The 13,373-nt window shown below is 45.1% G+C and overlaps 1 protein-coding gene across 1 annotated transcript in view; it reads right to left on the reverse strand.

Moving 5' to 3' along the window:
* Positions 1 to 13,373, reverse strand: part of LOC140391726 (coiled-coil domain-containing protein 83-like) — a 163,326-nt gene that overhangs the window by 17,374 nt on the left and 132,579 nt on the right. Inside the window, exon 10 of the mRNA XM_072476498.1 lies at positions 6,832 to 7,025. Within this exon, the coding sequence (XP_072332599.1) occupies positions 6,832 to 7,025 (194 nt within the window). The remainder of the gene's footprint in view (positions 1 to 6,831; positions 7,026 to 13,373) is intronic.

The following is a 13,373-nucleotide window of genomic DNA, read 5'->3' on the forward strand; positions in this document are numbered from 1 at the left end:
AACACTCTTTGAATCTTCAGGTCTGGCTTCCACTTCCCACATGACATTAAGACTGCCCTGTCTTCTATCTGTCCTCAACCTTTCCACAGTATCTGACATGATTGACGATAGTCTACTGCTTGTTTCTGGAAGTGCACTTGCATGATTTCCCTCCTACCTATCGCACAAGAATTAGTGGGTCTAGAGCAATGGCTTCCCTTTGTCTTTTGTAGTCATCGCCATATCCATCCTTGTCACTGCACCTCTCAGTGACAGCATCTGTAGCCTCCATACATATACAAGTATACTGCATATATCTCTTCACATCCCATGACCATTTCCTTTGACATAAAGTTAAGCATTTCTTTCATCTGAACATCAGACAGGCCAAAACAGTTGTTTTTATTCCCAATGTAAACTCTGCTCCTTTGTCACTGACTCCATCTGCTTCTCTGGTCACACAAATTATGTAAAACACTTGCAAACCACGGTAGCACAGTGGTTAGCACTATTGCTACACAGCGCCAGGGACCCGGGTTCGATTCCCGACTTGGGTCACTGTGCAAAATCTGTACATTTTTCCCGTGTCTGTGTGGGTTTCCTCCGGGTGCTCTGGTTTCCTCCCCACCAAGTCCCGAAGGACGTGCTTGTTAGGTGAATTGGACAATCAAAAATCTCCCTCACAGTACCCGAACAGGCGACATAGTGTGGCAACCAGGGGATTTTCACAGTAAATTCATTGCAGTGTTAATGTAAGCCTACTTGTGACACTAATAATATTGTTATAGTGTCCTGCTGAACTTCAAATCCTATCCATCGGCCCAGTTTTCGATTCACCTCAAACAGTGCCCATCACTTAACAAAATCTTTACCTACACTTATGTTCAGTAAGAAGTCTTCCAACACCAGGTTAAAGTCCAACAGATTTGTTTCGAATCACTAGCTTTCGGAGCACAGCTCCTTCCTCTGTTGAAGGAACTGTGCTCACTATGTTCCCACTGTGCTCACCCCAGTCCAGCGCTGACATCTCCACATCATGGTTACACTTATTTTTTTTTTTAATAAATATTTTATTGAAAATTTTTGGTCAACCAACACAGTACATTGTGCATCCTTTACACAATATTATAACAACACAAATAACAATGACCTATTTTATAAACAAAAAATGAATAAATAATAAATAACAAAAATGAAAAGTAACCCTAATTGGCAACTGACTTATCACAAGTAACACTCTCCAAAAATATAATTTAACAGTCCAATATATAATTATCTGTCGCAACGACCTATACATATTATACAGTATATATTAACAACCCGGAGAGTCCTTCTGGTTCCTCCTCCCCCCCCCCCCCCCCCCCCCCCGATCCTGGGCTGCTGCTGCTGCCTTCTTTTTCCCATTCCATCTATCTTTCTGCGAGGTATTCGACGAACGATTGCCACCGCCTGGTGAACCCTTGGGCCGACCCCCTTAGAACGAACTTAATCCGCTCTAGCTTTATAAACCCTGCCATGTCATTTATCCAGGTCTCCACCCCCGGGGGCTTGGCTTCTTTCCACATTAACAATATCCTGCGCCGGGCTACTAGGGACGCAAAGGCCAAAACATCGGCCTCTCTCGCCTCCTGCACTCCCGGCTCTTGTGCAACCCCAAATATCGCCAACCCCCAGCTTGGTTCGACCCGGACCCCCATACTTTTGAAAGCACCTTTGTCACCCCCATCCAAAACCCCTGTAGTGCCGGGCATGACCAAAACATATGGGTATGATTCGCTGGGCTTCTCGAGCACCTCGCACACCTATCCTCCACCCCAAAAAATTTACTGAGCCGTGCTCCAGCCCTGTGTAATACCTTAAACTGAATCAGGCTTAGCCTGGCACACGAGGACGACGAGTTTACCCTGCTTAGGGCATCTGCCCACAGCCCCTCCTCGATCTCCTCCCCCAGCTCTTCTTCCCATTTCCCTTTTAGTTCATCTACCATAGTCTCCCCTTCGTCCCTCATTTCCCTATATATATCTGACACCTTACCATCCCCCACCCATGTCTTTGAGATCACTCTGTCCTGCACCTCTTGTGTCGGGAGCTGCGGGAATTCCCTCACCTGTTGCCTCGCAAAAGCCCTCAGTTGCATATACCTGAATGCATTCCCTTGGGGCAACCCATATTTCTCGGTCAGCGCTCCCAGACTCGCGAACTTCCCATCCACAAACAGATCTTTCAGTTGCGTTATTCCTGCTCTTTGCCACATTCCATATCCCCCATCCATTCCCCCCGGGGCAAACCTATGGTTGTTTCTTATCGGGGACCCCCCCCCCCCCCCCCAAGGCTCCAGTCTTTCCCCTATGCCGTCTCCACTGTCCCCAAATCTTCAGTGTAGCCACCACCACCGGGCTTGTGGTGTAGTTCCTCGGTGAGAACGGCAATGGGGCTGTCACCATAGCCTGTAGGCTAGTTCCCCTACAGGACGCCCTCTCTAATCTCTTCCACGCCGCTCCCTCCTCCTCTCCCATCCACTTACTCACCATTGAAATATTAGCGGCCCAATAATACTCACCTCGGCTCGGTAGTGCCAGCCCCCCCCCATCCCTGCTACGCTGTAAGAGTCCCTTCCTCACTCTCGGCGTCTTCCCGGCCCACACAAAACCCATGATGCTCTTTTCAATCCTGTTTAAAAAAGCCTTTGTGATCACCACCGGGAGGCACTGAAACACAAAGAGGAATCTCGGGAGGGCCACCATCTTAACCGCCTGCACCCTCCCTGCCAGTGACAGGGATACCATATCCCATCTCTTAAAATCCTCCTCCATTTGTTCCACCAACCGCGTTAAATTTAACCTATGCAATGTGCCCCAATTCTTGGCTATCTGGATCCCCAGGTAACGAAAGTCCCCTGTTACCTTCCTCAACGGTAGGTCCTCTATTTCTCTACTCTGCTCCCCTGGATGCACCACAAACAACTCACTTTTCCCCATGTTCAATTTATACCCTGAAAAATCCCCAAACTCCCCAAGTATCCGCATTATTTCTGGCATCCCATCCGCCGGGTCTGCCACGTATAGTAGCAAATCGTCCGCATACAAAGATACCCAGTGTTCTTCTCCTCCTCTAAGTACTCCCCTCCACTTCTTGGAACCCCTCAACGCTATCGCCAGGGGCTCAATCGCCAGTGCAAACAATAATGGGGACAGAGGGCATCCCTGCCTTGTCCCTCTATGGAGCCGAAAATATGCAGATCCCCGTCCATTCGTGACCACGCTCGCCATCGGGGCCCTATACAACAGCTGCACCCATCTAACATACCCCTCTCCAAAACCAAATCTCCTCAACACCTCCCACAAATAATCCCACTCCACTCTATCAAATGCTTTCTCGGCATCCATCGCCACTACTATCTCCGTTTCCCCCTCTGGTGGGGCCATCATCATTACCCCTAACAGCCTCCGTATATTCGTGTTCAGCTGTCTCCCCTTCACAAACCCAGTTTGGTCCTCGTGGACCACCCCCGGGACACATTCCTCTATTCTCATTGCCATTACCTTGGCCAGGATCTTGGCATCTACATTTAGGAGGGAAATAGGTCTATAGGACCCGCATTGTAGCGGGTCCTTTTCCTTCTTTAAGAGAAGCGATATCGTTGCTTCAGACATAGTCGGGGGCAGTTGTCCCCTTTCCTTTGGCTCATTAAAGGTCCTCGTCAATACCGGGGCGAGCAAGTCCACATATTTTCTATAGAATTCGACTGGGAATCCATCCGGTCCCGGGGCCTTTCCCGCCTGCATGCTCCTAATTCCTTTCACCACTTCTTCTACCTCGATCTGTGCTCCCAGTCCCACCCTTTCCTGCTCTTCCACCTTGGGAAATTCCAGCCGATCCAAGAAGCCCATCATTCTCTCCCTCCCATCCGGGGGTTGAGCTTCATATAATTTTTTATAAAATGTCTTGAACACTCCATTCACTCTCTCCGCTCCCCGCTCCATCTCTCCTTCCTCATCCCTCACTCCCCCTATTTCCCTCGCTGCTCCCCTTTTCCTCAATTGGTGTGCCAGCAACCTGCTCGCCTTCTCCCCATATTCATACTGTACACCCTGTGCCTTCCTCCATTGTGCCTCTGCAGTGCCCGTAGTCAGCAAGTCAAATTCTACATGTAGCCTTTGCCTTTCCCTGTACAGTCCCTCCTCCGGTGCTTCCGCATATTGTCTGTCCACCCTCAAAAGTTCTTGCAGCAACCGCTCCCGTTCCTTACTCTCCTGCTTCCCTTTATGTGCCCTTATTGATATCAGCTCCCCTCTAACCACCGCCTTCAACGCCTCCCAGACCACTCCCACCTGGACCTCCCCATTATCATTGAGTTCCAAGTACTTTTCAATGCACCCCCTCACCCTTAGACACCCCCCCTCATCTGCCATTAGTCCCATGTCCATTCTCCAGGGTGGGCGCCCTCCTGTTTCCTCCCCTACCTCCAAGTCTACCCAGTGTGGAGCGTGATCCGAAATGGCTATAGCCGTATACTCCGTTCCCCTCACCTTCGGGATCAACGCCCTTCCCAGCACAAAAAAGTCTATTCGCGAGTAGACTTTATGGACATAGGAGAAAAACGAGAACTCCTTACTCCTAGGTCTGCTAAATCTCCACGGGTCTACACCTCCCATCTGCTCCATAAAATCTTTAAGTACCTTGGCTGCTGCCGGCCTCCTTCCAGTCCTGGACTTTGACCTATCCAGCCCTGGTTCCAACACCGTATTAAAATCTCCCCCCATTATCAGCTTTCCCATCTCTAGGTCCGGAATGCGTCCTAGCATCCGCCTCATAAAATTGGCATCATCCCAGTTCGGGGCATATACGTTTACCAAAACCACCGTCTCCCCCTGTAGTTTGCCACTCACCATCACGTATCTGCCCCCGTTATCCGCCACTATAGTCTTTGCCTCGAACATTACCCGCTTCCCCACTAATATAGCCACCCCCCTGTTTTTCGCATTATGGTTACACTTATGTTACCACTATACATGTTTCTGGTCTCCAATCCACCACTTACCACTCTTAATATACTTTGTTTCCTGTTTTGTACCCCACACTAAGTCATATTTATCCTGACCTGGCTCACTTTATTTCTAAATATGCTGGATTTAGAATCTCAGTCTTAATTTATCTTCCTAACACAATCTCTGCAACCTCGATCGAGCTTTATTTTCATGCACATGACCTATTATCCTCGAATTCTGGTCTTTTGAGTATTTCACCCACTTCCTTTGCTCCACCATGGTTTTAAAACGTCTTTTCAACCTCGTCTTTGATTGTCTTTTCTTCACAAAATTAAATGCTCAAGCAAGTAAATGCTCAAGCGAGTAAATCAGATATCATACAGAAGGTGAACAAACTATTTGATGTTCGTCCAAAGCATCATCGATTTATGTAATTTGTTTAAACTCCAAAACATTATGGCCTGAATTTTTTGCCTGCTGGCAGAATGCACTCAGTTAGTCTGGAAGTGGGCACCAAACGCGCTTCCGGCTGCAAGCGGCCGCAGATCGCAATTTTTTGCTGGTTTGTCAATTAGTGGGCAATCAGCCTGAAACGCATGCTGTGAGAGGCTCAGCATTACTGGGGAGGGTGTGAAGAGGATGGCACTGAGAAAAGGGAGAGTATGGACTGGTGGTTTTAATGTGCTCCTTCAGTGGGACAGCTGCTATGAAACTGTCTCAGGGAGTTGCAGACCTATGAAAATTCTATAGCATTTGAAAAAACTATGCAAAAAGTGTCTAGGTAGCACATGAACTTCAGTGCCAGACACCTTTTAAAATGTTATTTCAGTCCTGACGGTTCATCCTACTCTGGGTCGAGGTTGCAGCTAAAACTTAACGGCCGTCTGGTCAATTGACTCCTCTGCAAACTGTAGAATCAGACGGGCCACGTAATATTGTTTTCAATTGGCCCCTTAATAGGCTAAATTAGCTGCTTGATTATTGCCAGGTACGCTTCTGACTCTCGTGTGTTTGTGTGCAATAACCAAAATATTGCTCAAGTGTGCAATGACATTGGGGCGCACACAAGGCGTCTTCCCCTGGGATTTCACAGGCTTCTGGGTTGTGTCCACCCAAGCAATGTGAAATTATGGCCTATGATGATTAGTGTTTACAGCATACTTATAAATTTACAAGAATAAGTTTATGATCAACTACATTGTGTAAATGTAAAATATGTATTTTGTTATGTTTAATTTACTTGCCTTTCATATAGATGATAATTCAACTGTAAAGAATAATTTCCTAAGGTATATAACTTTGTAAAAATCTGATGAATGCAAGTATAATAAGACCAGCTTACATTGCTGCTGTAATGAAGTCTGTTCGAAATCAGATGGCCATTCATGACAATGAAATTTTAAATTACTGGTATTTTATTTTGTTTTGTGTAATTTTTGAATGGAGTTCTGATGGTCAAGCTTGATATTTAATTCGTACCCTATTTAAAATGGTAACATGCTGATGTAACTCAACAGTATTAAACTAAAAAGGAACACACATCATTGCACAATTGTATTTATACAAAAATATATTCAATATTAAGCTCTAATGTGTAAGTCCCGAAAGACGTGCTTGTTAGGTGTATTGGACATTCTGAATTCTCCCCCAGTGTACCCGAACAGGCGCTGGAATGTGGCGACTCGGAGATTTTCACAGTAACTTCATTGCAGTGTTAATGTAAGCCTACTCGTGACACTAATAAAGATGATTATTATTGGAAAGATACAGTTTTACAAATGCCAACATTCTGGATCTTTACACTATGTGGTAGTATTGCAGGTAATGGATACATTAAAAAAATCTTTAATTTTACTTAACTAACCTCAAAGTATTTTTCATCTTCCTGTAACAAATAGGTGAGATTCTGCGACACAGATTTGCCTAACTGGAACTGTGGTTCATCACTTCCTGTCTTTTCCTCTTCAAAGTGTGGTTGAATTAATGAAACTTTATCCTTTGCTGCATCATGTTTTGCACTCTTTTGTGGTGAACTGAAGCTGACACTATCCTCGATCTCTGCAAGAATAAAATTTCATTCTATGAATGAAAGAACATCAATAAAAAATCATTTTAATACTCGGTATGTCACTACAGTTCAAAAGCTGATTGTATGGAGCATTGGACCAGTGGGATAAAGCATTGAGTAGGTGATTCATGCAAATCCAAAATATTATGCATTCAATGCTAGGTCTTGCGAAACTTGTCTCAATCTGGCATCAAGTGGACACTTGGCTTGAATGAACCTGAGCTAATGAAGCCAATATAACTTCTAGTTTTGAACTATCCCATGAGTGGAAATCACCTTCTCTACGTTTATCTTATCAAATCCCTTAATAATTTTAAAGCACTCTATCAGGTCACTTCTCAGTCTTTTCCTGAGAAAAGAGACCTAATATTTTTCAGTCTTTCCTGATGGCCCACTAAATAAATGCAACATCCCAATCGACATGTGGGAATTGCTTGTCTTAGAACGCACAAACTGGAGAAGAAGCATCCACGAAGGTGCCAATCACCTTGAGCATCGCATGGGTGGAGCACGTGGAGGCCAAGCGGAAACTTTGGAGATTGTGGAATAGAGTGTACCACCCACCTCTTCGAACACTACCTGCCAAACCTGTGCCAGAGGCTGAGGATCCAGGAATGGACTATTCATTATATTTTGTGCTTTTGAATTTTGAAATCATTATGCAAATGATGAAACAGAGTAGTTTCAGCATCGATCTCTGTGAAAGATGACTTCTTACTTTCCACCAGTCTGAGTAGCTTCTTTAATCCTTTTAACTTCGCGGCTTGACTTCTCCGGTGCTCTGCTTGCAGGTTCTAACCTCAATGTGCAACAGCTTTTTCAGAATTCTACAATGCTCACCCACAAAAGATCCTGTACTTCCATCTTTTCCTAACTCCAATGCCCCTTTAGTGTCCAGTAATTTTAATAACCACAACCTTTTTCAGATCTCTCCATGGCTCCACACTACCCAACCTCTGTGAACTCTTCTGGTGTTAGACCTCTCGCACATCACCTATACCTCGTCATGGCTTTGCTTGCTATTCTCTGCCTCTTCTGCTGCTCCACTGGTGGCTGTTTGTTTGATGATTACATGTTTTTCTTTCAATTTATCCCTGGATATGATGACATTGACAAGGCAATGTGGTGGACATTGAGTCTATTGGCAGGGGCATTGAGAAAGTTGCTCTGTCTTGGATGGGGGTCGAACCTCTTGGAAGTTGATGTCACTGCATCAATCTGTGTGAATGATGTTTATTTTAGATGTCAGATAGGGTTAGGGTTCAGGAAGGGAACTACTTTGTCACATAATATCCAGCCTCTGCCCTGCTCTTAGTTTTGATATGGTTCAGCCCTGGCTTCCATTTTTACCTCCACCCTGCTGTCGGCTGTCACAGGTTGTTTCATTATCAGAGGAACTGTGACAGAAATTAAACACTAGAATTGTCAACCAACAGATCCACTCTGCCTTTGTGGTGCAGAGGATCAGCCATGATCTTATTAAATAGTGGAACAGGCCCAAGAGTCCATATGGCCTACTACTTTTCTAATTTCCTGTGTTGACTCCTTGAATCTCCAATCGGGGCTCCCCAACTGCCAATTAATCCTAAGCCCAATGTCACAAACAACATTGTCAGTGACCGTGCTGTATTACCTCTGCTCATCCTGTCTACAGTTTTTTAACACAACCCACGTTATCCTTCAGTGCCTGTGGTCTATTATATAGCTCAGGAGAGGGGAATTACTCGTGTTTGATTCTACTCTTGCTTATTATAGCTAGCACATGAGCCACACTTTTCTCAGCTAAATTTTGGGAAAGCCAAAGTTAACACCTTCAGAAATTGCCACAAGCTCCATACCTTTGCAAATAACTCCATTCTTTTCCCTAGCCACTATCAGATTGAAGCAGACTACTTGAAGGGCTGGATTTTATGGGGCACCTTTTTCCCCATGTGCCCAACTGAAAGATGGCCAGGGAACCCACCCACTCAAAAGCCGGATGCCCCAGATACATTTTACACTGGAAGTGGTGTTAATTGTTTAAGAGTGAGACTTCCACCTCCTTCTGCAGAACAACTTCCACCTTGGAGAGCAGCTGGCCAATTTGATTGGCTGGCAGCCCTGTACTCCCAGCAAAGACAGGAGGGAGTGGTGGCCATGGTATTTTACAAGGGTCCCACCTTCAAAAATACTACTTGGGGCTGGGGTAGGGGAGAGTGGCATAAACTCTAGCCCAAAGTTTCATGTCCTGTTTGACCCCAAGCTGAACTTCCAATACTACATTTTCACACACTCATCTACTTTTAGCACTCTAACACTGTCTCAGCCGCTTTGCTAAAAACCCACATCCATGCCTTTGTCACTTCCACATATTGCAAAGCGCTCTTGATGAGCTTTCAATCCTCCACCTCTCCAGTTTATTTCATTTGTGACTTGCTGCCTGAATCATGTACCACTTGCCGATTACTCTTTTCCTCACTCACCTTCATTGATCTTATTCCCTCAGTCTTTCAGATTCGCATCCTATCTAAATTCTACTTCTCACATCCAAACGCTCCTTCAGCCATCCAATCCTGAAACTCTGAATTCCTCATTCCATTTTGTCACCTCTCTTATTAGTTCCTTGGCTCGATCAGTGTGCATTTTCTGATTACATCGCCATAGATTACTACTTTGCTCTGTTTCCCTCAAAATCTTAAAGACTCAATGTAGCATATGTAGCTTTCGTCTGCCATACCCAAGTAAAGTCGTAGTGTTGCAATATCCAATAGTGACTTAACTTTACCTTCATAAGACTTCTATGATTGGTAATGTAAATACAGATGTCCAGGATAGTTAACTCATTGAAATCCAAGGTTAAACGGGTTATTTTCTAGTATCCTCTTATCACAGGGCAAGTTTGATAACCTATGTTCTTCAGGACTCTGCCTGCTTGATCTCTGATACTAATAGACATTCTTAATGGACACTTTGGAGTTTCCTTCAAGTGGAGGATTACTGATCGGACAGTTGAAGAGGACTGTAGATGGTGACCAGTTTCATAGCTGTCAAATGGTGATCTGAACTCTCAACCTTTGGATTACTAGTCTAGTATTGTAATCACTCAGCTATTGTACCTATGGAACTCCTTCCCTAATTACCTCGACTTCTCACATTGCTCCTACCAACCTGTCTCTTTGTTTCCTCATTTGACTGTTCTTTTGACTTCTCTCCCTCCTGCTCACTTTCTCCAGACCCTGTAAATGCTTAGGGAGATTTTTCTGTGCACGAGAAGCACTGTACAAAGTTTCTGTTGGTTGAATTGAAGGACAGAATGACTACCAGAATTTTTGGACTGACTTCCCCTCAAGATTTCTCCACTTTCTTCCCAACACCAATTCGAATTAAACACATCAATAATATGAATAACCTCAATCCTCTTTCTCACAATGCATTATTAGCCTATTGTAGCTTTTCTGGATGTCTGCTCCACGTATTAATCCTATTGAGAGAAAAAAATCTTCTAATCCTATCAAGATGAATGAATTTTTTTTATCTGTATACTGACTGCTCAAGCTAAATAATCTGCTTAACTCTATCTATTTCTTTTTCGTTATTCTAAACATCTTCATCACATTTCCTTTGCCTTCTCCAGTTAAAGTGAACCACTTTAATCTTTCTGCATAAATTAATTCCTTTAGATCTGGAATAAAAACTAAATCAAACACTTAACATGATTAAAAACCACTTCCCAAAGGTCTTCAATTGGACCTATCATTCAGCGACTGTCACTAACAAACCACAGCTTGAGACAGATATGGCGTGGCTTCACTGGGAATGTGCCATTCCTGTAGGCCTTCCAGCCCATTCGTTGATGAATCCATGCTGCAGCCAATGAGAAAGATAGGGACGTAGATTGACGAGTAATGACCTGCTTTGATGCTGATACAGCCCAATATTACTTCTGGGCTGTGAGCATGTCTCTCTGCTCCTTGAACTAAGCAATATAAGACATGCCACTTATGCCACATGCTGAAGACCTGCCTGTTGAGATCTGACTTCAGATCAATGACAGTCTCTGAATAATATATCCAACTGAAAACTTTTGCTATGTTTTTTATAATCATTTCAAATCTCTGATATAGTTTTAACTGCAGGTGTCCTCCACCTCCCTAAAGCTCTGTTCTCTTCTTTCTACCACAGGCACTAGGCAACAGTAAAGTTTTTTTTCCGCAATTTAACCCCTTTTAAACTATCTCTCTAACTCTGTAAAACCTCCTTAAACATGTGTGTACATACACAAACCCCAGATCCTTGCTCTGTAGTCAGGACTCCATACAGACTCCCAGACACCAAGATTCACGAACAACAATTAAACTGAAACATTTTACCTTTCTTAATAGACACACACACAAAATATACACTCACACATACACAGCACAACATACACACATGAAGAATCCACACACACACACACACAATACACACCATATATACACACGCACACCATATACACACAGTACACCACACACCATATACACACACACAGCATATAGACTGACAAACACCATATACATACGCACACACCATATACATACAAACACACACTTTATATATATATATATATATATATATATATATATATACACACACACACACGCACTAACCATACACACACACACCAACCATAGACAACACACACCAACAATAGACGACGCACACACCAACCAAAGGCAACGCACACACCATCCATGGGCGACGCACACACCATCCATAGACGAGACACACACCAACCAAAGGCAACGCACACACCAACCATAGGCGACGCACACACCATCCATGGACGACGCACACACCAACCATAGACAACGCACACACCAACCATAGACAACGCACACACCAACCATAGACAACGCACACACCATCCATAGACAACGCACACACCAACCATAGGCAACGCACACCCCAACCATAGACAACGCACACCCCAACCATAGACGACGCACACCCCAACCATAGACAACGCACACACCAACCATAGACAACGCACACACCAACCATAGACAACGCACACACCAACCATAGATGACGCACACACCAACCATAGATGACGCACACCCCAACCATAGACAACGCACACCCCAACCATAGACAACGCACACACCAACCATAGACAACGCACACCCCAACCATAGACAACGCACACACCAACCATAGATGACGCGCACACCCCAACCATAGACAACGCACACACCAACCATAGACAACGCACACCCCAACCATAGATGACGCACACACCAACCATAGGCGACGCACACACCAACCATAGACAACGCACACACCAACCATAGGCGACGCACACACCAACCATAGACAACGCACACACCAACCATAGACAACGCACACACCAACCATAGATTACGCACACACCAACCATAGATGACGCACACCCCAACCATAGACAACGCACACACCAACCATAGACAACGCACACCCCAACCATAGACAACGCACACACCAACCATAGACAACGCACACACCAACCATAGGCGACGCACACACCAACCATAGACAACGCACACACCAACCATAGACGACGCACACACCAACCATAGATGACGCACACACCAACCATAGATGACGCACACCCCAACCATAGACAACGCACACACCAACCATAGACAACGCACACCCCAACCATAGACAACGCACACACCAACCATAGACAACGCACACACCAACCATAGACAACGCACACACCAACCATAGATGACGCACACACCAACCATAGATGACGCACACACCAACCATAGACAACGCACACCCCAACCATAGACAACGCACACCCCAACCATAGACAACACACACACCAACCATAGACAACGCACACACCATCCATAGACAACGCACACACCAACCATAGGCAATGCACACCCCAACCATAGACAACGCACACCCCAACCATAGACAACGCACACACCAACCATAGATGACGCACACACCAACCATAGACAACGCACACCCCAACCATAGACAACGCACACCACAACCATAGACAACGTACACACCAACCATAGATGACGCACACACCAACCATAGATGACGCACACACCAACCATAGATGACGCACACCCCAACCATAGACAACGCACACACCAACCATAGACAACGCACACCCCAACCATAGACAACGCACACACCAACCATAGACAACGCACACCCCAACCATAGACAACGCACACCCCAACCATAGACAACGCACACCCCAACCATAGACAACGCACACACCAACCATAGACAACGCACACCCCAACCATAGACAACGCACACACCAACCATAGATGATGCACACACCAACCATAGATGACGCACACACCAAC

Source organism: Scyliorhinus torazame, chromosome 15 (assembly GCF_047496885.1).
Source record: "Scyliorhinus torazame isolate Kashiwa2021f chromosome 15, sScyTor2.1, whole genome shotgun sequence".
In the NCBI taxonomy this organism is placed as follows: domain Eukaryota; kingdom Metazoa; phylum Chordata; class Chondrichthyes; order Carcharhiniformes; family Scyliorhinidae; genus Scyliorhinus; species Scyliorhinus torazame.